General features: G+C 48.3%; 1 protein-coding gene across 1 annotated transcript in view; it reads left to right on the top strand.

Moving 5' to 3' along the window:
- The window catches only part of LOC140428025 (cilia- and flagella-associated protein 47-like), a 1,060,448-nt gene that overhangs the window by 812,423 nt on the left and 221,301 nt on the right, over nt 1-26,724 (top strand). The window contains exon 55 of the mRNA XM_072513997.1: nt 21,821-21,932. Coding sequence (XP_072370098.1) covers nt 21,821-21,932 — 112 coding nt within the window. The remainder of the gene's footprint in view (nt 1-21,820; nt 21,933-26,724) is intronic.

Below are 26,724 nucleotides of genomic sequence, written 5' to 3'. Positions count from 1 at the left end.
CTTAATAGGTAGGGGGACATGGATGAGATGAGACAAAATATTTATCACTGGAGAGGAATGTAGTATCTTAAAATCACAGGTGCAAGGAAAAGGAAGCCAGACACACTGATTAATATTCGCAACAATCCTATGTTATACAATCTACTGGATGCATGCATAAAATACTGCATCAGCGGGCACTTAGAGCACTCTGTGGCACAATATTGTTAATGTCAAATGATGTCTGAAATATTGTAATGATTGCTGTACATTAGAATTTTTCCTCACAAACAAGCTCTCTGATCTATTTGATGTCAGTTGACATCTTCTGAGCGCTTTGAAGGCAATTAACTGATGCTAAATGATCACATGCGATACTGTTTGAGCTTTGTATGATTTCATTTGATGCCAGTTTATTGTTATTTGATTACTTGGGATGTCAAATAATGGCTAAGTGATCACTTATGAATGAGATGATCACAAATGAGTGCATATGATGCCCGTTAAATGCTGTTGCACGCAAAATAATTTCAAAATGTTCTGCTAATGTCTACACCACACATGGCAATGAATTCAAACTGGATGTGAATGGAGAATTAATGTATCAAGCAAGAACAACGGGAGGGATTCTCCTTCCTGCCAGCCAGCCAATGTGGTTTTCCATTGTGGGTACCCCTGCGCCGTCAGGAAATCCGCGGGCGTGAGTGCGCTGCCGGCAAAATGGGGGATCACACCGACAGAGAATCCAGCCCAACAATTCGTGCTCCTCTTTAGCAATTATTCTCCATTCCCAGCTCCTCACTTTCACTGATGAGAATAGTTTTGTGTTTAAAATAAAAGTTTTATATCATCTATATTGTTGATTATGCTAATACAATTTGTAGGGAAAACACTATGCATAGCAAGATTAAAACTTAATTTGTAACATGTAGAATATCTGTAGTAAAGCTATACAATTGAAATAGGGAAGCACTAACTACGTAGCAAGTAAGGCTCAAATCATTTCAATTGAGTAATAATTGATATTTAAACATTTTAACAAAGTATAATTGAAGTGCTTCTAAGGTATATTTGGGAGCTATAATTGTCAATTTTCAAATATGTAAATTGTGCATGAGTAGATCTGTGAGTTGCAGTTCAGGCATGTGCAATCAGGCCCTGCTGAAAATTGAAAAGATGGACCAAAAACAAAAAAGATTTAACATAAAAAAGGAAATAATTGTTCACTGAATCATCAATGATTTGTATGTAAGCCTACTGGGAATTGCATTGAAATGAGCAAATAACAGCAAAATAGGAGGTAAACTAATTCTTTAGAAGACAAAAGGAACTGCAGTGGGATATTGATAAGATGCAAGAATGGGCTAAAAATTGGTAGATAGAAACGATACATTTCGGAAATAAATATTTGAAGCCATTATATTCTTAATGAAGGCTTGATGCAGTGGAAGAGCAAAGGAATTCAGGATACAGTTTTATATAATGTTAATGGGAGCACATCAAGTGGATGATATAATTAAAAATGTTAATGGCTTTCTAGCTTTTATCACAAAAGTCGTAAAATATAAAATATAGGAGGTAATGATAAGCCTATGTTAAATCTCAATAGTACCTCTGAGATTACTGTGTATAGTATTGAGATTCATAAGGTTGCTGCCTAGTTGAAGAACTACTTATAGTGTAGAATGAGAATAAATGTGTATTTCTATTAAATCAATGTAGATTATAGTATGGTGTGATGTATCTGTTTAAAATGCTAAAAGGATTTAGACATGATAGATAGAAGCTGACTCTTTCCCCTTGCTAAGGAGTCTAGTATGAGGATCCAATGAGGATACAAGATTAGCTGCAAAAAAGAGGAAGCAAAACTTATTTACTCAGAGGGCTGAATTTTATGTGCCCCCAGTGAGCATGTTTCTTGCAGGCGGGCACGTAAAATAGAGTGGGCACCCAGCCCACCACTTTCCCACACATCCCCAATATAGCGGAGCCGGGCAGGCAAGTGCTAAAATGGGTAGACCGCCCACCATATTTAAATAAATAATCAAGGGTCAATTAGGCTTGTATTAAACCAGTTGATCCTGATAACATGTTGCCTTGATCATAAAACCTTTGGCATGGACAGCCAAGCTGGAGCCGGAAGCCTGATTTTTTTCATTCAATTGTTTAAAGTGCAGGAAGGAAGGGGGTAACTTTTTGGGGGCTGCCCTTTGCTGATCTTGGGGTGGCCCCCCTCAGGTTGAACCCTCTTCCCTTCCTATCTGCTCCCTCCCTTAAACCCACACCCTGCACCTCTCCCTAACCTACTCAAACCCACCCAGCACAACATCCCAGACTTGCCTGCTCCGGGATCCATGGAGCTCGGTCACATTCTTCTCCTGCAGTCCCACCAGCAAACACTAACGCTTTACTGATGTTGCCGAGACTGATGGAGCTGCTCGAGAGGGCAGGCTTTCTTCCCCAATAAGGGGCAAAAGTCCCACTAAGCCCTTGTTTGACGTCCACACAAAACATTATGGCTGAGGGGCTGGATAGTGTGCAGCACGTTGGCTTCACACCAACGTTTTTTCCGAGGGAGAGGGGTTTGCTGCACTCTGCTCCCACTCTCACCCCATCCTCATAGAGTTGTAGAGCTATGGAATTCATGTCAAGGGTTACTGGTTGAGAGAAACTCTGTTAGTGTTTAAGGTTCGATTGAATAATGTATGACAGGATGTGAATAATGTCATATGGGAACAAGGACAGTTGAATGCAAAGAAGGCCAGTACCAATACAACTGGTTGGACTGTATGACCTGCTGAATGGCCTGTTTCCATGTGTTCTGTGTATTCACTTGATTACGCTTGAAAACTGCTGTGAAAAAAACATGCCTTGGGCAGGATTTTCCAGCCCTTCACACCGGCAGGATTGTCTGGTCCCACCGAAGTCAACACTCACCACGTGGCCCCCGGTGGTGGGTGGGGTGAGCCGCACAAATTGTCGTTGACTTTGGTGGAACTGGACGATCCTGCCGGTGACCTGTAAACCTGCCATGTGAGGGGGCTGGAACATTTCAGCCATTGGTTAGTGAGGTGCAACTGGGTCATCTTTATAGTATATTAATTTCATAATTACTGCAAAACAGAGTAATGTTATATTTGTGAAATATTAAATTTATCCTTTATGATAGAAATTTAAGTTCTAAAATTTGTTTATAATATAATAGCTTCTACCTTAATCCCGCGTGTATGTTCCAATCTTTATCGGTACAAGTGAAATTTAAAAATTAAAAGTCAAGAGACTCGGCTTTTTTTATATGCTGGGTTGCTATCTGTGTAAACACTGAAATATGACTGGCTGTTGATCGTGCTTGATGACGTTGCTCCTGCTGGACATCTGGTGATCTTCTTCACTTGGTGCCATATTTAAGCTGTTATTGTGAAAGGGGAAGTTTAAACCACAGAGATCACAAGATCTTCGAGGTCAGTCGTCAGCTCTGTCACTTTGGTACTGTCCCCAAAATCTAGCCTCTGTGTTCTAGGCCTGATGTTAGGTATGTGATTATACTTCATTTAACTAAAAATAATGTTTTCATTCAACAAAATTCATTAAAATGTAAACATGATGTTGCTCTCTTTTAACGGCTATAAATATAGTGATTAATAAGGTCGCCTTTCTTAATCCTAATTATGAATATGCTTTCAGAGTCGCCAGGTATCTGTTGATACCGCCACAAGGTTCAACCGAATACCGATCAAAGAACCAATACACCAGTTAGTTAGGTCAAAGTCAATGCTACTTTATTTACACACAGTATGATTTACTCATGCACAATAACACTACAGGCTAAACTATGTCTATCACTAACACCTATACTTAACTTCGGGTGCCCACTTAGGTCAGAGGAACAATGGCCGTTGTTCGGATCTGAGGCTGTTGGGTTTGAAGAGGTAGCAGGAGTACAGCTAAGGTCGTCCGTCTGGTAGCGAGCGTTGAACTTGAACTTACTTGCTTCTGGTGGTGCAGGTAGAAGGGTCTCTCCAGTTGAGAGCCGAATCCAAGAGAGGGAACACATGGCGAGGGTTCCTTCTTATACTTGGGGGGGGCTTTGTGCGCTTTTAGGTGGGCCTTAAATTTGGTCCCAATTAATTGGGCAGCTTCTCGATCACTGCCATCGATCTGAGCCAATAAAGGGGCGGGTGCCTTGATGGCTGGGCATGTCCTAAGTGGCCATTGGCCTTGCTTTGTTTGTGTCTTCTTGCTGAGGTAGTGGCGCCGGAATGTCTGCGACAGTATCGGCTACCTGAACAATAGTTCTTTGTTTATCAGAGATGGGCCATCAATGTGCAAATTGGCCAAGAGTTTCGGTTCCGTCTGCAGTCTGTCTTCTGAATACACATTCAGGCTCTGTGCCTGCTTGTTTACTTTGCATTGTCCATTTTTCCCTGTATGCTCTGCGAGTGTCCATTTTATAAACTGAAAGTGACCATCCCAGATGGCTACACTCCCTCCTTATGATGCTCAATGCGAAGTGTGAAGGATCACATTACTGAATCTTCTTTGTTCTCTGCCTAAGTCAAGCACCCGCAATCAAGGACCGGTTCTATCCTACTCTGTCCTATGGATTCGAACTTTACCTAAATTGCTTTTATTTACATCATATCATTATAAAATCCTAAGGGGCACTGTAACATTCAAGCATATATTACATTTCTTTTTCTTTAAATCATGGGAACCTCGAACTATCTTCCTCTAAACTACATTCAGGCTGTTTAGCCAATAAAAAGAATTTACAAACAGTGTAAAACTACACAATAGCAGCATTACATGTCTCTGTATCTTGGCGGTCAAGTACAGAAAAGTCACATCCTTTTTTATTAGAACAAAACAAAAATTAGTCAATGCACTTTATTTATTTAGAGAGAGTGGGGGGTTTGCTGGAGTCTGAAAATAGGGGGTCTAAGTGTGTATACTGGAGTGCGGGAGGCTTTCCTTCGCCATTTCCGAAGTCTCAGTGTCTGGATGACACTGCAGAGTATTGCTTTCACGAATAGGGCTTCTACGATATATGAAAGGGAATACCATTTGATAAGGTTGTCGCACCAGGTTGGTGTATCAGTGGCTGTCTCTGGGTGTGGTGTATGGCAGGGATGGGAAACATTCACGGCCTGTGGGGTAGGGGTCAGGGGGGTCGCTTCCGTGCGCAACTGTAGTGATCCCACGACGATCCAAATGTAGGTCATGATGTCCGACTTCATTTTTCTCTTGGTCTTCCTCTGTCTTTTGGTGTTTTGGATTTCCTGTGGACACAAGAATAATATCTGCTATTACCATGTTTAAGATCTCGTATGTCTGTCTGTCTCTCCTTTTATTATCAATTGCCATTAGAATAGTCACCATATGTGACTCCCTCATTTTTTTTTTAAACCAAATATTTTTGGGGACAAGTCATCCGAAAAAGAAATACTGTCACAGTGCGAGCAGTCTCGCAGCCTGTATGGCCGATGCGCTGAGTGGGGGGACAATTTCTCCACCCAGCAGCCAATTGTTTCATCCAAGTGTTTGAGGATGTAAATAGCATGTGGCGATAGCGACCTAAGGGTCGCCGGAAAGCAAAAAAACTTGTGGCAAAGAGCATTCTTTAAACCACATACTAAGAAACAGTAAAAGAGTTTCGAAATAAAAGCTCCGATGGGATGCGTATGGGCCACGGCGGGGCAAGAATGGGTGGAATCCCGGGTAGGGCGGTGACCAGTGCCATAGGTGCACTACCTGAGCGTAGCTGACCAGATGGGGGTCCTCAGGCAGGGCGGGGACCAGTGCCATTACTCCACTGCTTGGGTGACCGGACAAGAATGGAAAGAATTTGTGTTCACCGTGGATAAACTGCCTCTTATGATTGCCGTTGAATCAGAAGAGTAGCTATGACTGTGTCAAGTGGTGTCTGTCGACAAACTTGTTCCTCTAACTGCCATGTGGCGTCAAAAGAGTAGTTGTGACTGCATCAAAATTTGGCGCGGGGCCATGAATAAACTGTATCAAAGGGTCATACACAATACAAACATTCAACATGTAACATATCAAACTAAAATAACAAAACGGGCAGGCTCCATCAGAAAGGACACCGTAAATCTCAATCGGTTCCTTTTTCCCATCATCTGGGCACCTCATTGTTCTACTGCAAAAAGAGTCGCAAAGGGGCTACCCTGGTGGGAGTCAGACTCTGAGTCATCATCTTCTCCCGGTTGCCAACCTCATGACTGGAGTAGCTGTGCCAAGGTGGCCTGGGCCGACGTGGGGTCCATCTCATCGTTATGGGTGAGTCTGTAGGAATTGTCACGGTGCCAATGCTTAATGTCTAGGTTGGACGCGGTAGTGGGCAATCCATCGTCATTGGGCGGTGTGTCCGGTTCAGGGGCTTTTATACAAGTGGTCCCGAAGGGGTCAAACATATCGTGTTTGGAGTCGCTGGGAGTGGGGCCTGGTGCAGAATTGAAATCGTGTGGTGGTTCCATGGGGTCTAATGTATCAGTGCTGTCGCTGTCAGTGTCGGTCGAATGAAGGGAGAGGCGGAGTCGTGTCTCTGGGGGTGGAGTCGAAGTGGTGTCCGAGGACGGGCTGGTCTGGTTGGGGGAGTGTAGGAATAGGTCGTCCATGGGCGGGGCGTGTTCATCTGCTGCTGCGAGTGAGATGTGGTGGGAGTGGTTGCTCTGTCTGCCATAAGCCTTATGCTGGTTTATGTGAAACCATCCTGACTTGCCATTAGGATAAGTGATCTTATAAACGGAGGGGCTGACTTTATCTGAAATTGAGTAGGGTCCTGCGAATTTGGGGGAAAGAAATGAACTGGGGTTGTACAGGGAGAGCATGACTTGCTGTCCTACTGAAAATTCCGTCAGATGTACCGTCTTATGAAAACATGTTTTGCTCTTTTTTCCGTGTGCCAAGCCTAACAACTGCTGCGAGCTGGGCAGCTTTAACATTTTCCAGGATGTGTTGTACTGCTTTCTCATGGGTGAGGGCGGTGACTGTGGGGCTGGCCAAATTAAGCCCTAACAAATATTCTGTTACCTTCATGGGTCGTCCAGTCATGAGGGTGTGGGGGACATATCCTGTCGAAGTTGATACCATGTTCCTAATGAACATGAGTGCAAATGGGAGAACTGTGTCCCATGTTGTATTGTGCTGTTGCACCATTTTCCTCAGAGTTGCTTTGAGGGTTCTATTCATGCGTTCTACAATTCCGCTTGATTGGGGGTGATAGGCAATATGAAATTTTTGTTGTATGCCGAAAATTGTGAGGACATTTTTCATGATGCGTCCTGTGAAATGTGAGCCTGACTCGATACTATGGGGAAGGCCCCATCTTGTGAAGATGTGCTGTGTTCGAATCTTGGCTGTCGTTTTGGCCGTGTTAGTTCTCGATGGAAAAGCTTCCACCCATTTTGTGAGGGTGTCGATTACTACCAACACATACATAAAAAACATTTTTGCAGGGAGGGAGCGGACCTATATAATCTATCTGTAAATTAGTCCAGGGGCCATTAACAGTGTGGGTGTGACTGAGTTGACCTTTCCTCGCATACCTGTCTGGATTGTTCTGGGCGCAAATCAAACAGTTTTCAATGTAATGAGTCACATTGGATTTTAAATCGGGCCACCAGCAGAAACACAAAGCAGCTTTTGCCCAGCACATCTGCCTGCTCTTCATCTGCTTTTCCTTGTTCTGACCTTCCCTGAAGGGACTGTTCCCAAGCTCGGAATAATCTCTTTAATACCCATTTCTCATTATGTGTGTCGTCTGAGGGGTCATAATTGGTGCAAGCTCTCTGTCCTTCTTCGGTCGCGTGGGAGACTAGGATTCAAGTCCATTTGGCCATATTTTCTGGTGTCAAATGGGCGCAGACTAACTCTCCAAATACTGCTGTAAAGTGGGACCAAAGACGTCCAGCAAACGCTGTCGGTGCTCAATCTTTTCCTGTCTGCATTTATTGAGTCCTTCTACGGGATCTCCCTTATTGTAGCCGATCGCATCTAAGATCGCTGCATGCATTTCTTGGAGGGTGCCTCCTCCTACATTTTGTGGGTCGGGAAGGGCTGCCATGACTGAGGGGTCGAGGCTCAAAACTGTGAGCATAACTTGCTCTCTTTCGTCCAGGCCATACATGGTCGCCTGTTCTTTTACTTTCGCAAAATAATGGTGCGGGTCCGATGTGGGTTGGAACGTGTCCCTTAATTGAGTGACGGTTAATGGGGTAGTGTACAGAAAATCGGGGTCGCCGTTTGTTGTGGCCCTGCGCTGTGTGGTGACAGGGTTCATGGGATTGTGCACTACCTGTGCAGTCGGGGGTGGGGGTGCTTTCCTTTTCTGGGTTTTATTTGGAGTACAGGTTCCATGTACATAGCGATGGGCAGTTTCATTTAGCTCCTGCCAATCGGGGCCATTTTCCTGATCTAGCTGGGGTCCAAATGTATCTTGGAAACCATTTTGTACTGAGAGCAGGGATTGCAGGTCTGCAATTTGCTTTCGACATTTGGCGTGGTTTACCGAACTCTGCTTTTGTTCCGTGGTGGAACTGTGGAGTGCTCGTAGGGCTGCTTATAAATCCTGACATTGCTTCTTTAATTGCTCGACTTGAAGTTCTGTCTCTTCTCGTACCAACACCGCGCGTTGCGTGTCTTGGTAGGCCTTATCGTACTGGGACTGAAAGCTGCTTAGATGAACGAGACAAGATTGGTGTGCCCGTTTGACACCAGCCATCTCCTTGTCCTTCGCTGCTAACTGCTCTCTAAGTTGCTTATTAACTTTCTCGCACTCGCTAACGTCTCCCTCACTATTCTTCTCTCTGTCTCGAATCTCTCTGCGGAGCATCTTCACAACCTCCTCTGTGCCTCGCAATTGTGCCAAGCAGGACACGATTGCCATCGGCTTACGAACTTTTCCTAAACTCTTCTTATGAATCTCGGTCAGGTTATCCCACCAAGTCTGTCCTATACTTCTGGGACCTGTTTCCTCATTTGCGCAGACTTCGCTCCAAAGGGGCCATCCTTTCCCTTTTAGATACTTCCGAATTTCCTCTTCCCATATGGGACACTGCCCTGCTCTATTGGTCGCTGCGACCTTGAATCCTGGGGGTTCATAAGGCGTTCCATTGCCTTCATTGCCATTTCTACTGTAATCTCTGGGTTTCTACCGTAAATTTGGAACAGGGGGGAATAAAGCGGTGATGCAAACACGGGTAAGGCTTAAACTATTTTCCGGTCTACAAAACTCCCAACAGTTTTACGCAACAAAATATATCGAGGTTACCTTGTATCCCTTGTTCGTACACATGCAAATGACACACTTCCGAATCTTGGAGATTTGATCGATACTGGTCTTACGCTTGCGGTTTTTACTTTTTCCAATTGGGTTTCTAATTCAAAGTTGGGTTCTCTCGGAGTGACAAAGTCACTTCTAGGTTGAATCCCGTCAGATGTCGCCAGTAATGTTGCTCTCTTTTAATGGTTATAAATATAGAGATTAATCCTAATTATGAATATGCTTTCAGAGTCGCCAGGTATCTCCCGATACCGCCACAAGGCTCAACCGAATACCGATCAAAGAACCAATACACCAGTTAGTTCGTTCAAAGTCAATGCTACTTTATTTACACACAGTATGATTTACTCATGCACAATAACACTACAGGCTAAACTACGTCTATCACTAACACCGATACTTAACTTCGGGTGCCCACTTAGGTCAGAGGAACAATGGCCGTTGTTCGGATCTGAGGCTGTTGGGTTCGAAGAGGTAGCAGGAGTACAGCTAAGGTCATCCGTCTGGTAGCGAGCGTTGAACTTGAACTTACTTGCTTCTGGTGATGCAGGTGGAAGGGTCTCTCCAGTTGAGAGCCGAATCCAAGAGAGGGAACACATGGCGAGGGTTCCTTTTTATACTTGGGGGGCTTTGCGCGCTTTTAGGCGGGCCTTAAACTTGTTCCCAATTAATTGGGCAGCTTCTCGATCACTGCCATCGTTCTGAGCCAATCAAGGGACGGGTGCCAAATCTAAGTGGCCGTTGGCCTTGTTTTGTTTGTGTCTTCTTGCTGGGGTAGTGGCACCGGAATGTCTGGGACAGTATCGGCTACCTGAGCAATAGTTCTTTGTTTATCAGAGATGGGCCATCAATGTGCAAATCGGCCAAGAGTTTAGGTTCTGTCTGCAGTCTGTCTTCCGAATACACATTCAGGCTCTGTGCCTGCTTGTTACTTTGCATTGTCCATTTGTCCCTGTATGCTCTGCGAGTGTCCATTTTATATGCTGAAAGTGGCCATCCCAGATGGCTACAATGAGTACTTGTGGAAATCAGGCAGACTGATTTTCCAAATCTTGCTTTCTAAAGCAACGCTGCCTTGCAAAGTTTACCTTGGCATGTCTAAACATTCTAACCTGCAAGTTTCCTTCGGATTCAGTCATTGTAATTTCAAAGAAAGATGGGCAGAAGGACGTTTGATACAAAATATCAATGGAATTTTCATTACTGTTACAGCAGCTCATTCAGAGAACCCTCAAGTATATTTGGTGTTTGTACCTGAACCAACTGGCTAGCTTCGTAATGAAAAATACATAAATGGCCCAAATCTTCCACTCTCTGGACTGTTGGAGAGCAGACCTATGACCCAAGGAGCGTGTCTGTACCCCATAGAATTCGAGATGTGCTAACTCTGCGGGAATTGTCTGGGATGTTTGAATGACCAATGAGCAGCTCCCCTGTTCCCAGGATCTTCCAAATAAGTCTCCAACTCGAAGATTGAGACTGAGACTTATGACTGTCTGACAGTACCTGGATAATTAGTCAGGAAATGTTAGAGAGAATAATTGCAGTCTAACTCCTGGGTAACTATACAACCGATCCCCCTCTGCCCCACCCCAATCACTCACACTGTGACTTCTGTAATTTATTTTGCTGTTCTCTGCATGGATTCTTGCACTGAAAGAGTTCTACTGCACCATGGGGCAGAAGTCTGGCCTTTTTAAATGCATTCGGACAAGTGGGTAATTTTCAGTCTGATCAGTGTCAGAAAAAACGGTTCCAATGCAAATTTGAAGATTTGGCCCAATTTGTTGTTCCCTAAATTTGGCCGGAAACTTTCTCAAGTGAACTTGAAATCTATGAAATATGGCATGTCACCATTGATTCTTGCACGTGACTTCAATGAATAAATAATTTAATTGCTGGATGGCAACTGAAAAATGAGATTAAAGGACAGGTGAATCGAGATGCAGTGGGATATGTTTAAAAGTATATTTTAGAAAACACAGAATAGATACATTCCATTGAGAAAGAAGGATTCCATGGAATTCCACCATCTGTGGCTAACTAAAGAAGTTAAAGTTCCCCTCTTGTTCACCTTGGCGATTGGCTACTTGGCTATTGCAGCACGGTAGCACAGTGGTTAACTCAGTTGCTTCACAGCTCCAGGGTCCCAGGTTCGATTCCTGGCTTGGGTCACTGTCTGTGTGGAATTTGCCCGTTCTCCCCGTGTCTGCGTGGGTTTCCTCCGGGTGCTCCGATTTCCTCCCACAGTCCAAAGATGTGCAGGTTAGGTGGATTGGACATGCTAAATTGCTCTTAGTGTCCAAAAAAGGTTAGGTAGTCTTACTGGGTTACAGGGATACAGAAGAGGTGTGGGCTTAGGTAGGGTGCTCTTTCAAGGACTGGTGCAGACTCAATGGGCCAAATGGCCTCCTCCTGCACTGTAAATTCTATGATTCTATTGCGCTGAGGGGTTCAGGCTTATGGAGGGGGATAGTGAGAGGGGGATAGTGAGAGGGGGATGGGGTATCGGGTGTCTTTGTATGCAGATGATTTGCTGCTGTGCATTTCGGACCCGGGTTTGCTGGTGAGGGAGATAATGGGGTTGCTAGGGAAATTGGGAGCATTTTCGGGCAATAAACTGAATTTAGGGAAGGGCGAGTGTTTTGTTGTGCCTTCTCCAGGTGCAGAGATGGGAGTGGAAGGCTTGCCATTTAGTATAGCGACAACTCACTTCAGGAGGTACCTGGGGGTGCAGGTAGCGCGGGACTGGGTACGGCTCTGTAAGCTAGATGTCACGAGCCTGGTGGGGAAGGTGAAGGAGGATTTGGGAAGGTGGGATATTTCCTCTTTGTCGTTGGCAGGCCGGGTGCAGGCAGTCAAAATGAATATTTTGCCACGGTTTCTGTTTTTCTTTTAGTGTCTACCAGTCTTTTTGCAAAAGGCATTTTTCTGAGGGTGGATAGGCTGGTCTCACCGTTTGTGCGGGCAGGGAAGGTAGTGATGATATGAAGGCGGTGCTCCAAAGGGATTGGCAGTTGGGGGGGGCTTGCACTATGTGGTAGTATGCATTAGGGGTCATGTGGGACTGTGAAGTCGTGATGTCATTGGCTGACAGATCCCGGGTCCTGGTTGGCCGTTGACCTCTAGCTCCGCCCTGAAGGCGAAGTATAAGAACCAGGAGTCCTCCCCCGCAGGCAGTCTATTACTGAACTGCGGGGGAACAGTCATGCTTAATAAAGCCTCATCGACTTCACTCTATTCGTCTCTCGGAGTCTTTGTGCGCTACACACTAATACTGGGCAGCGAATGCAGAGAAGGTGTGAGGTGGGAGTAAGGAGAGAGGGTTTCTTTGGGTGCATATTGTGGTAAACCACGTTATTGTCTTATATTCACTGTGCTGTATTGTACATGCCTGGGCTTGTCCAGGCTGGCTCCGCCTGTGGTTCCTCCCCTCAGGCTTCTGTAGAAAAGTGGCAAGTCTCCGCCTCCGGTCCAAGTTCGGGTCCAGAGGCAGGAGACTTGCTGTTTAGTGTATTAAAGCCTCAGTTACGTTTATCACTCGTCGTCTATTATTGATGGTGTATCAATTTAATACACTAAACTTCTAAAGATGAACTCCTCACTCAAGCCTGATCGCTTGCAATTGGACCCACAAGCAGCTGACGCTACAGAGACTTTTGAACACTGGCTAAGCAGCTTCGAGGCGTACCTCGCATCTTTCAACAAAGACTTCACAGACCTCCAGAAGAAGCCGGTCCTCCACGCATGGGTGAGCCCAAGAGTCTTTAACCTCGTACGCGGAGGCAATTACGCTGCTAAAGGGACATTACGTGAAATCCGGTAACCAGGTATATGCTAGGCACTCCTTGCCATGAGATGCCAACGCCCTGGGGAATCACTTGCGGAATTCCTGTGTGCCTTGCGCATCCTCTGCCAGAACTGTGACTGCCGAGCGATATCGGCCACCCAGCACGCGGAGCTGCTGATCAGGGATGCCTATGTCGCGGGCATGCACTCGAACTATATCCGCCAACGATTATTAGAAGGGGGGACGCTCAGCCTCCCAGAGACAGTACAACTCTCCAACTCACTCCAACTCCCAGAACATGGGAGCCTACACCTTCGACTGCGCGGCACCCTCGTGGGTCTCTTGGGCGCAGCCATCAACCGACCCGGGTGCGACGCAAGCCTGCGCCCCGCAGCGGCCTGCCAACGCCGAAGGCCCGAAGTGCTACTTCTGCAGCCAGAGTAATCAACCCCGACAACGTTGCTCAGCACGGAACGCGACCTGTAACGGCTGTGGGAAGAAAGGACACTTTGCAAACGCCTGCCAGGCCCAACCCCCCCTAAATCTTCTAGGCCCAGCAGCGGTGCCTGCTGCCTGTCGGGGCCACCCCCAGCTGTCGCGCCACCCACCATTTGCGACCCATGGGCGCCGCCATCTTTAATTTCGGCCGACACGTGCGTCCACGGGAGCCGCCATCTTGGACGCCATCTTACACCTCACCCGCCACGTGCGACCCACGGGGGCCGCCATCTTGGATGTCATCTTGCACCTCACCCACCATGGGCGACTCATGGGGCCGCCATCTTGGGACCACTCCGGGGCCTCCCGGGAGCCCTGCTCACCCGACCGTATGCTGGCCGCCGTCACCTCCAACCGGCCTACCGACCGCCTTCCGACACCCGCCTCCATCACACTCGACCAGTCCCGGCCGCACCACCTCGCGAAGTCCACGATGACCGTCCGGATCAACGGGCATGAGACGGCCTGCATTTTCGACTCCGGGAGCACAGACAGCTTCATACACCCAGATACGGTAAGGCGCTGCTCCCTCCCCATCCTACCCGTGACCCAGAAAATCTCCCTGTCTTCCGGATCCCACGCAGTGGAAATCCGGGGGTACTGTGTCGCGACCCTCACTCTGCAAGGCGTAGAGTACACCAACTTTAGGCTCTACGTCCTCCCCCATCTCTGCGCTGCCCTATTACTGGGGCTCGACTTCCAGTGCCATCTCCAGAACCTTACCCTAAAGTTCAACGGACCCCTGCCCCCCCTCACCATCTGTAGCCTCGCAACCCTTCAGGTCGCCCCACCCTCCCTCTTCGCAAACCTCACCCCGGACTGTAAGCCCGTAGCTACCAGAAGCAGACACTACAGTGCCCAGGACAGGGCCTTCATCAGGTCAGAGGTCCAGCGACTCCTGCGCGAGGGGATCATTGAGGCTAGTACCAGCCCCTGGAGAGCCCAAGTGGTGGTCGTCAAGACTGTGGAGAAGCACCGGATGTTCATCGATTATAGCCAGACCATCAACCGGTACACGCAGCTCGATGCGTACCCCCTCCCCCGCATATCTGACATGGTCAATCAGATTGAGCAGTATCGAGTCTTCTCTACAGTCGACTTGAAGTCTGCATGCCACCAGCTCCCTATCCGCTGGAGGTCCGCCAATACACTGCCTTCGAGGCAGACAGCCGCCTCTATCACTTCCTCAGGGTTCCCTTCAGCGTCACCAACGGGGTCTCGGTCTTCCAAAGGGAAATGGACCGAATGGTTGACAAGTACGGGCTGCGGGCCACGTTCCCGTACCTAGACAATGTCATCATCTGCGGCCGTGACCAGCAGGACCATGACGAGAACCTCCGGTGCTTCCTCCACACCGCGAAACCCCTGAACCTAACTTATAATAGAGAGAAATATGTATTTCGCACAACCCGCCTGGCCATCCTCGGCTACGTCGTGGAACACGGAGTCCTAGGGCCCGACCCTGACCGCATGCGCCCCCGCCTGGTACTCCCCCTCCCCCACTGCTCCAAGGCCCTGAAGAGATGCCTGGGGTTCTTCTCTTACTATGCCCAGTGGGTCCCCAACTACACGGACAAGGCCCGCCCACTGATCAAGTCCACCACGTTTCTCCTGACGACTGAGGCCCGACTGGCCTTCGATCGCATCAAAGCAGACATTGCCAAAGCCGCGATGCATGCTGTGGACGAGTCCAACCCTTTTCAAGTGGAGAGCGATGCGTCGAACCTTGTTCTGGCCGCTACACTCAACCAGGCGGGCAGTCCCAGGGCTTTCTTCTCCCGTACCCTCCATGCCTCTGAAATTCGGCACTCCTCCGTCGAAAAGGAGGCCCATGCCATAGTAGAATGTGAGACATTGGAGGCATTACCTGGCCGGCAGGCGATTCACCCTCCTAACTGACAAACGGTCGGTTACCTTCATGTTCAATAACACACAGCAGGGCAAGATTAAGAATGACAAGATTCTGAGGTGGAGGATCGAGCTCTCCACCTACAGCTATGATATCTTGTATCGGCCCGGGAATCTCAATGAGCCCCCCGATGCCCTATCCCGCGGTACATGTGCCAGCGCACAAGTAGACCAACTCCGGGCCCTCCACATCGACCTCTGTCACCCGGGGGTCACGCGCTTTTTCCACTTTATCAAGGCTCGCAACCTGCCCTACTCCATCGAGGAGGTCAGGTCCATGACCAGTGATGCACGATCAATGACCACTAAAGCGAGGTTGTAGTCCAACTGAAGGCTTTAATAAGCTAGATGTTTCCCCCAGCTGCTCAGGTACAGAATGAGGGCTGCTGGGGCGGCACGGGTTCTTATACCCCGCCTATCAGGGCGGAGCTATCATACACCACTACTTGAGCTCTCCAGGGGCTGTTACTGGCTTCAATGACCCCTTCCCTCAATAGCCTTTGGACCTCTGACCTAATGAAGGTCCGATCCTGGGCACTGTAGCGTCTGCTCCTGGTGGCCACGGCTTTGCAATCCGGGGTGAGGTTCGCAAACAGGGAAGGCGGGTCGACCTTAAGGGTCGCGAGGCCGCAGACAGTAAGGAGGGGTATAGGGCCGCCGAATTGGAAGGTCAGACTTTGAAGGTTACACTGGAAGTCTAAACCCAGGAGTGTAGCCGCGCAGAGGTGGGGAAGTAGAGACGGAAATTTTTGAACCCCCTTCCCTGGACTGTGAGGTTTGCTACACAAAACCCCTTTATCTCCACTGAGTGTAAACCAGAGGCCAGTGAGATTTTTTGATTAATGGGATGGATGAGGAGAGAACAGCGCCTTACCGTGTCGGGGTGTATGAAGCTCTCCGTGCTCCCAGAGTCGATTAGGCAGGATGTCTCGTGCCCGTTGATGAATACGGTCATCGTAGCGGTTGAGAGTGTTCGAGGCCGAGACTGATCTAGAGTCACCGAGGCCAATCGCAGCAGTTGAGAGTTCTGCTCAGGCAGTGTTCAACCGAGCTGGGATCCTGGAGGTTCATCCAAGATGGCGTCTCCCATTGGTCACACATGGCTGGGGGTGCACAATATGGCGGCACCCATCCCTCCAACGTGGCGTCCGCGGAACAAGATGGGTGGCGCTCGGATCCGCACGTGGCCCTGGGATATGGAGGTGGCAGCGACCGCTGGCTGCACGGGGCCCGTGGAGAAGTTTGCGGTTGCGGTCCGCATTCGCCGCTGGAGACCGCGGCCACCGCTTGGGCCTGGCATACCCCCACGAAATGGTCCTTTTTGCCGCATCCCTTGCAGGTGGATGCGCGGGCCGGGCCGCGCTGGCGGGGGTGCTTGGCCTGCCTGCAAAAGTAGCAGCGGGGCCCCTCGGGGTTGCCAGGCCGCCTTGCAGCGCAGACCCGTGGGGAAATGGGGGAAGTCTCGGGGTCGGCTGCGGAGGGGTTCCACGCTGCCCAGGGGGCTGCCGCGGGGTCGGGAACGTATGCGCGGGCGTTCCTGGAGGCCATGTCCAGGGAGCCTGCAAGGGCCTGTGCCTCCCTGAGACCCAGGGAGTCCTTTTCTAACAGGCCCTGGCGGATTTGTGACAATAGCATACCTGCCACGAAAGCGTACCGGAGTAAGAGTTCCATGTGTTCGCTCGCTGAAACTTGCGGGCAGCCGCAGCTTCTTCCCAACACCAGGAGTGCGCGGTAGAATTCCTCCAGCGATTCCCATGGGGTTTGTCGCCTTGTTGCAAGCAGGTGCCGGGCGTAGACCTTGTTTACCGGGCGGATATAGTGTCCTTTTAGCAGCTCTATTGCTGCATCAAAGTCTTCTGCTTCCTCGATGAGGGTGTAAATCTCCGGGCTCACCTTTGAGTGCGGGACGTGCAGTTTCTGCTCTCCCGTGGGTGCGTTTTCGGCTGTCTCGAGATACCCTTTAAAGCATGCCAGCCAGTGCTTAAAGATTGCCGCTGAGTTTGCCGCGTGGGGGCTAAGTTGCAGGCACTCCGGCTTAATTCGGCGCTCCATCCTTTCTTCTTAAAAAAACTAGCTTATTAAATTGATGCACGATCAATGACCACTAAAGCGAGGTTGTAGTCCAACTGAAGGCTTTAATAAGCTAGATGTTCCCCCCAGCAGCTCAGGTACAGAATGAGGGCAGCTGGGGCCGCACGGGTTCTTATACCCCGCCTATCAGGGCGAAGCTATCATACACTCTAACCAATAGAAAGCATACAGTTTTCACCAATGGTGTTTTCGCCTATCAGGTACCGTAATACCTATAATACCACAACCAGGAACTACCAGGTCTGCGCGGAATGCAAACCGCACTTCTATCGGCCAGACAGAGCACATCTGGTAAAGCCCTCAGCATGGGCTTCAAAGGGCCCCTCCCCTCCACTGATCGTAACGTGTACTTCCTCAACATCGTTGACGAGTACTCCAGATTCCCCTTCGCCACCCCCTGCTCTGACATAACCTCTGCCTCCGTTATCAAGGCTCTGAACAGCCTTTTCACCCTGTTCGGGTTCCCCGCCTTTATCCACAGTGATCGGGGCCCCTTCTTTATGAGCGACGAGTTGTGTCAGTTCCTGCTCAGCATCGCCTCCAGCAGGACAACCAGCTATAACCCCCGGGGAAACGGACAGGTGGAGAGGGAGAACGCGACAGTCTGGAAGGCCGTCCTCGTGGCCCTACAGTCGAAAAGTCTCCCAGTCTCCCGTTGGCGGGAGGTCCTCCACTCCATCCGGTCGCTTTTATGTATGGCCACTAACGAGACTCCTCATGAGCGTATGTTTGCCTTCCCCAGGAAGTCCACCTCCAGGGTCTCGCTTCCGTCCTGGTTGACAGTCCCGGGGCCCGTACTTCTCCGCAAGCATGCAAGAAGCCATAAAACCGACCCCCTCGTCGAGAAGGTCCTGCTGCTCCATGAAAACCCCCAATATGCCTACGTGACACACCAAGACGGGCGGCAGGACACGGTCTCCCTTCGGGATTTGGCTCCTGCAGGATCCCCGGCGACCATCACCACCACACCCCACCCTACACCGTCTTCCGCCACCTCCGCCCACCTCCCTCAGGAACTGACTCCCGCAGGCCCACCAAGGACAAGCACCACCACCCCCGCCCATACATCCCCCCCCCCCCCCCCCCCTTCACCGACTCAACATCTGGGTGAAGAAGAAGTCAACACACTCCCGGACGCGCAGGTCTCGACGCTGGCACCCACACCACAGCCGGAACTGAGGCGATCACGGCGGAAGATCAAGGCCCCCGACAGACTTCACCCCCGCTGGACTTTTTTAAACAGGGGGTAAATGTGGTAAACCACGTCATTGTCTTATATTCACTGTGCTGTATTGTACATGCCTGGGCTTGTCCCAGCTGGCTCCGTCTATGGCTCCTCTCCTCAGGCTTCTGTATAAAAGTGGCAAGTCTCCGCCTCCGTACCCAGTTCGGGTCCAGAGGCGGAGACTTGCCACTTTTATACAGAAGCCTGAGGGGAGGAGCCACAGGCGGAGCCAGCCTGGACAAGCCCAGGCATGTACTGTATCACATATGGAGGCAGGTTCCTGCAAAGGGTAATGGGGTTGCGGCCGCTGGAAACGGTGCCGCTACCGTTTGCCCTGGGGAAGTATTCGGGGAATCCTGTGGTGGTAGTCATGCTGAACATTTGGGGGCAATTCTGACAGCATTTCAAATTGAGGGCAGGGCCGAGGATGATGCCAATAAGTGGGAATCATGGATTTGAGCCAAGGAGGATCGATGCGAAGTTCCATGGATGGTGGAGAAAGGGGTAAAAGAGATAAAGGATCTGTTTCTGGAAGGGAGATTCGCCAGTTGGAGGAGTTGGGGGTGAAGTATTGGCTCCAGCGTGAGGAGGGCTTCAGGTATATGCAGGTGCAGAATTTCACAAGAAAGGCTTTCCCCAGCTATCTGGCGGCACCGCCATCCTCGTTGGAGGAGGTGCTGTTGGTGGGGTCACTTTGGCGATCTACAGCAGGATTTTGGAGGAGGACAAGGAGTTCATGGAAGGGATTAAGGCCAAGTGGGAGGAAGAGTTGGGGATGGGGTTGGAAGAAGGATTAGGGTGTGAAGTGTTGCAAAGGTACAGTGCCTGGACCTTGTGCCCGAGGCTGGGGTTGATTCAGTTAAAAGTGGTGTTTAGGGCACACTTAACAAAGGCAAGGATGAGCCAGCTGTTTGAGGGGGTGGAGGATAGTTGCGAACGGTGTGGGGACCAATCTTGTACATATGTTCTGGTCCTGGACAAAGTTGGAGAAATATTGGGGGTCTTTTTTCAGAACAATATCCGAGGTTCTGCATAAGGTTCCAGATTGTAGTTGAATACAATTCTGTTGCTGCTGTGCCTCATGAATGCTCAGTCTTGAGTTGTTAGATTTGTTTGAAGTCTATCCTATTTAGCACGGCGGCAGTGCCACACAACACCAATGGAGGGTATCCTCAGTGCGAAGATAGAACTTTGTTCCTCAAGGACTGTGCGGTGGTCACTTCTACTGATACTGTCATGGACAGATGCATCTGCAGCAGGCAGGATGGTAAGAATGAGGTCCCTATTGTTCGTTCCCTCACCACCTGCTGCAGTCCCAGTCTATCAGCTATATCTTGTGGGACCCAGCAAGCTTGGTCTGTGGTACTACCGAGCCACTCTTGGTTGAAGTCCCCCACCTGGAGCATATTCTGCGCGATTGCCACCCTCAGTCCTTCCCCCAAATGGTGTTCAACATGGAGGAGTACTGATTCATCAGATGATGGTGGACGGTAATCAAATGAGATTTTCTTACCCATGTTTAACCTGAAGCCATGAGACTTCATGGGGTCCAGAGTCGATGTTGAAGACACTCAGGGCAACTCCCTCCCTCCCGTATACCACTGTCCCAACCTCTGCTGGTTCTGCCCTGACGGTGAGACAGGGCATACCCAGGAATGGTAATAGTGGTGTCTGGGACATTGTCTGTCAGGTATGATTCTGTGAGTATGATTATGTCAGGCTGTTGCTTGACTAGTCTGAGAGACAGCTCTCCCAGCTTTGGCACAAGCCTTCAGATGTTAGTGAGGAGGACTTTGCATAGTCAACAGGGTTGGGTTCGCCATTTCTGTTTCCGGTGTCTGGGTTGATGCCGGGTGCTCTGTCCGGTTTCATTCCTTTTTTATGTTTTTGTAGCGGTTGAATACATCTGAGTGGCTTCCTAGGCCACTTCAGAGGGTATTTAAGAGTCAACCACATTGCTGTGGGTCTGGAGTCACATGTAGGCCAGACCAGGTAAGGATGACAGATTTCCTTCGGTAAAGCACATTTGTGACTCAGATGGGTTTTTACAACAATCAACAGTGGTTTCATGGTAATCATTAGGCTTTAAATTCCAGATATTTTATTGAGTTTAAATTCCACCACCTGCTGTGATTAATAAGAGGGTGAATGATTATCGGGGATCGGCAGGAATTTGGGGTTGAAGTTACAATCAGATCAGCCATGATCTTAATGAATGGCAGGGCAGGCTTGAGGGGCCAAGTGGCCTACTCCTGCTCCTAATTCAAATGGACATATGAGAGAGGGCAATAAATAAACATCAGAGAACAGAGGAATAAAATGCCTTGAATTCTAACCAGCGTTACAATTGGCAAACTGACTTCACTGACGGGAACATTTTGTTGATGGCTTTGCATCTGTTTTCATTTAAACATACGGTCAGTTTAAAAAGCACATCGGGAAAAGCATGATGGGAATTTCCTACTCATTCCTGTGTAATTCCAAGCAACAGCTGACCATCTGTATCATGTCAAAATATCCAATAATAACGCCAATGCACCAGCATAAATTAGTACTGAAATTCAATAAACGTGACATTTTTTCAAAGAATTTGCTGCTTTAATTTGAAATGAAATTTCAACATCTCAGTACGTTATTTAAAGGATATTTTGACCATCATTTCAATGAGTGGGATTTTCTGCACCCTCCACAATGTGTTTTGTGGCAGCAGAGACGGACCAGCGGTGGGATCTTCTAGTTCCGCTGTTGTCAGTGGGTTTTACCGTTGTTAACACCTTGCGCCACCGGGAAACCCTTGGCAGAGGGTCGTCATCAGTTGAGACTGGAAGATTCCGCCAGCAGGAGCAGCCGGCAAATGTCAGCCAATATTTTGTGTCAACACTTTTTGTATGATGTGTAAATGTTGCTTAAAAAGTCCACACCAGGTGAGTCATTTACTGATGTGTTCAAGTTACCTCTTGTTTCTTGGTCAAAATTAAAGATTTTTTTCTGTGCAATAACTGTGGCTATGTCAACATACTTTCTGCAGATGGGTTTGGCAGGTCATTCCTCTGGCTAATTCTACTATTGAAACTCTGAAATTGGAACTGGTAAATAGTAACCCAGGAGTTTTCACAATGGAGATCGATCCCAGAAAACCCGTGAGTATCTTTAAGAAGTGAGAGCATACCTATGAGTACTCATTTTTCTGTTTGGCACCATGTAATTCACAGAAAAATAACTTAATGTCATTGTGCTAAAATTTCTTGTCTGACATCCAGTATTGTATGAACAGGAACTTCCTCCAACAAAATATCAGGATGAACCAAGCTGTTATCAATGGTCCCACCACAATTTTGGTGCTCTTGCCACCCACTCTCACTCCCCCTGTCGACTATCTGAGGCTGAACTATTCTGTTTGAAATCTTGATGTCATGAACTGAGAGTCCGCCTACCCCACCATCACCAATACCACTTACTTCCATCTCCGCCCTTGGCTCAGCGTATTTGCTGCTGAAACCCTCATCAATGCCTTTATTACTTCTGGACGTGACTATTGCAATGCTCTCCTGGGCAGTCCCCACCTGCAACCTCTCTAAATTTGAGCTCATTTAAAATTCTGCTGCCTGTAGTGTTACAAACTCAGTTGATGATTTAACTGGATGGCTCAAAAGATTGTAATGTTTTTACCAGAAAATGTGAATAAACAGAATCACAGGACCACTGATTAGTTTTAATAGCAAGGAAAGAAACATTTATTAAATATGAAAAATTGGATTTTAATAGAGCATTCTTCACAAATACACACAGATTTTTAGGCTAACATGGATTATAAAGCTTAAACTCAGTGAAGCAATGTTCCTTTAAACACACAGACTGGCTGTGTCCAAACACACACTCCACTCTGAACCCAAGTTAGTATAAGGGGATTTCTCCTCAAAATCCCCCAAGATGATTGTTGCATGGGAATTTCCAAATCCCACTCCCAAAAAGCATGATTTAAAATATTCCTTCACTAGGGCAACATGGTGGCCCAATGGTTAGCACTACTGTCATACAGCGCCAAGAGCCCGGGTTTGACCTCAGCCGTGTGGAGATTGCACGCTCTCCCAGTGTCTGCATGGGTCTCATCCACACAACCCAAAGATGTGCAGGGTAGGTAGAAAATTGGATTGGTCATTCTAAATTGCCCCTTAATTGGAAAAAATAAAAATAAATAAATAGAATATTATTTCACAATAATACTTTCCAGCAACAGTTTACATTCCGAAATCCAGTCCAGATTTCCCAAATAGTTGTTTTAAACAAAGCTTCTGTTGCACTTTTAACAAAGAATCCAGCATCCAGGATTTTCAACTCCCCCTTCAGGATTTATTTGTCTTGACTTGTTCAAAATTGCTCTGTCAATTCCAAGACTCTATGCAAATGGCATCAAACTTTTGATTTACCTCTGAAGTCTGCTTTCCCACTTCAACTTTGGCTACTGCAACTGCCTCTTTAACTCAGAACACTTTGTTTACTTTTCTCTTGAATACTCCTGAACAATATATTTGCCTCTGCTCTCTTAAATTCAGTCATTCCTTCTGTCTCAATTCCCTAGTTATCTGGATTGTATCTGGGCCTTTGAGAAGTCTTCCTCATTGCAGCTCGCTTGTCCTGTCGAGCTTCTCCTCGCAGAGTTGAGAGATGTTCACTTCCTGGTGCTATCTTCAACTGGCAACAAATTTAGCTAAACTAAAAAGGAGAAGCCTTCCTACATTAGAAGGCCCCTAGTTGCTGAACATCTGTCACATCCTTCTCCTAATTTATTTACTCTTCACCCTGTAACCCTCTCTAAGCACAAGAAAAGCACAGTTGGAATTAAAACCAACTTCCACACATATAAATAAATACCTTTGTCCAGCATGAATCTAACTATAGGTTTTACCTTCCTTCCACAGAAACATTAAATTAAACCCACTTAAAACTATACCTTATTTCTAATATTTACCAATGCAAATATAAATAACTTAAAAGTACCTCTGTTTTCCTAACAGTAGCCTAACTTGGCGAAAATCCCGTTCACCCATCACTCACTGACTTACATTGACTCTCAGTCCGGCAAAACCTCAATTTTAAATTTCTCATCCTTGTTTTCAAATCTTTCCATGGCTTCACCCCTCCTTATTTCTATAACCTCCTCCAGCCCTACCACCCTCCAAGATCTCTGTGCCCCTACATTTCTGGCCTCTTGTGCATCCATGATTTTCTCCCACAGTTGGCCATGCTTCAACTGCCTCAGGCCTAAGCTCTGAAATGTTCTCCCTAAAACTTCCCAAACTGTCTCTCCTTTAGGATGCTCCTTTAATTTTGGCAAAATTCTCCCAAAAGATGACTTAGATGGGAAAACCGGTGTGAATTGTGTGGGGCCTGAAGACGCCAGCAATCCAGTTTCACAGAGATCTTTTTAAAAAATATATATTTTAATTTGTTTTTAACATTTTATACATGAAACAAAACAACACAAAGTAAAAAGAATAACAGAAGCACCCCTCCCCACCGCTCTGCCAACCAACTCACATATGACTTGAAGAATGACCGCCCCCCATCCCCGCCCCTCCCTCCCAAACTCCCCCTCACCGTAGCAGCTGACGATGAACAACACTTTAAAGTGCAGAATAAACAGACCCCATCTCTTATGGAACCCATTAATGCCCTCGTCAAGCTGAACGTAACCTTCTCAAGAAACAGAAACTCCATCAGGTCCCCCAGCCACACTGAGGCACAAGGCGGAGAAGATGACCTCCACACCAACAGAACCCACCTGCGAGCAATCAACAGGGTGAAGACTAAAACATCCGCCCCCGTCTGCAACTCCGGTGGGTCCGACACCCCAAATATGGCCCCTCGGGGGCTGGGCTCCAAGTACAAGTACAAGACGGCTGACATAGTGCTAAAAAGAGAATTTCTCCAACTTTGAACAAGACCAGAACATATGTACATGGTTGGTCCCGCCTCTCCTACACTGCTCGCAAATGTCCTCCACCCCCTCAAACAACGGACTCATTCTTTCCCTCTGAGCACCACTTTTAACTGTAATAACCCCAGTTTCGCACACAAAGTTAAGGCATTCACCCTCCCCAACACCTCACACCACAACCCCTCCTCCAGTCCCACCCCGAGCTCCTCCTCCCATTTGACTGTAACTCCAGCCAATTACACTGTAACCTCCTCCAGAATCCTCCTATAAATCGCTGAGATGACCCTCCCCCCCCAATACCCCATCACTGACAATACCCTCTCCAACAATGAAGAGGAGAGTGCCACCGGAAACATCAGAGAAAACTTCCTTACAAAATCGCACACCTGCATATACCTAAAGGCCTCCCGCCATGGAATCTAAACTTCTCTGACAACTCCTCCAGCTCTCAAACCACCCTTCCAAAAATAGGTCCTTCATTTCCACTCGCCCCCGCTCCTCCCAGTCCCGAAACCTAGCATCCAATCTCGCTGGCTCAAACAAATGATTCTCTCAGATCAGCATCTGCTTCGAACCCACCCCTAACTTAGCTGCCGAAATTGCCTCCATATCTTCAGTGTGGCCACCACCACCAGACTACCCGAATAATTCCCTGGGGCAAACAGGAGTGGTGCCGTTGACAGCGGTCCCAATCCTGATACTCTGCAAGAGCCTGTTTCCATCCTCACCTACATTGCCTCTGCTCCCTACTGTAGCCCCACACCTTTTCTGCGTTCACCGCCCAATCATAATATATCAGATTTGTGACTTCCGGTGGCGGCCATGGAGTGAGCATTCGGGCATTTGGTAGCTCCCACTTAGGGTGGTATTTTTTGGTCCTTTCCCTGTCTGAGGGGTGAAATAATTTGATGGAAAGAGGTGTAGGAGCAGAGGTGACCCTCTGGTATGGCTGGTGGATGGATCCTCAAATTAGGAGTGGGTCGAGAAGAAGGGAGCTGTTGGAGCAGGAGAGTTGATGCACCAGAGGATAAGATGGTGGAGGGCAAAGGGCCTGTTCTGCCTGCCCGGTGGTTTACGGAGCAGCTGGTGGACATTTTAAATGTTAGGTTCAGCCAGCAGTGGAGGGAGGCCCTGGAGAACCTGGACAAGGTGGTGGAGCCACTCAAAGTTGGTATTGAGAGAGTGGAGCAGAGGCTGGAGTCCCAGGGCCAGGCGATCTAGAATGTGAAAGAGACGGTGGTGGAGAATGAGGAGAAGCTCGCCTTGTTGGTGGCCGAGGTGGGGGTGATGCGGGAGAGCTAAAGAGGCTGAAGGAGAAGGTGGAGGATCTTTAGAACTGCTCCAGAAGGCAAAACCCGAGGATGGTGGGGATGCCCGAAAGCATTGAAGGGGCGGAGGCTGTGGCCAAAATTTTGGAGACGTTGATGGGGGGGGCCCTCCGACCAGCCACTGGAGGTCGACCGCACCCACTGGGCGCTGATGAGAAGGCCGCAAGCGGGTGAGTCGCCAAGGGCGATGGTGGTGCGGTAGCATCACTTCTTGGACAAAGAGAAGATTCTTCAATGGGCGAGGCAGACGAACAAGTGCATCTGGGAGGTATAATGACGTAGACGAGGTCTTTGAGATTGGCCATTTGGAATACGAATTCCCTGATTAGTGTCCCAGTCAGGTAACCTCTTCTTTCTATATAAGCATTTATAAGAGGATCTGCTCAGACGAGGAGGAGCGTAACAGACATCTACAGACGTTGTAAGATGCCCTCGTACGAACGGGATATGACACTCGACTCATCGATCGACAGTTCCAACGCGCCACAGCGACAAACCGCACCAACCTCCTCAGAAGACAAACATGGGACACAACCGACAGAATACCCTTCGTCGTCCAGTACTTCCCCGGAGCGGAGAAACTACGTCATCTTCTTCACAGCCTTCAACACGTCATTGATGACGATGAACATCTTGCCAAGGTCATCCCCACACCCCCACTACTTG

The sequence above is a fragment of the Scyliorhinus torazame genome, chromosome 8 (genome assembly GCF_047496885.1).
Source record: "Scyliorhinus torazame isolate Kashiwa2021f chromosome 8, sScyTor2.1, whole genome shotgun sequence".
NCBI lineage: Eukaryota > Metazoa > Chordata > Chondrichthyes > Carcharhiniformes > Scyliorhinidae > Scyliorhinus > Scyliorhinus torazame.
The sequence above is the reverse complement of the archived record's forward strand: the minus strand, read 5'-3'. Positions and strand labels throughout refer to the sequence as shown.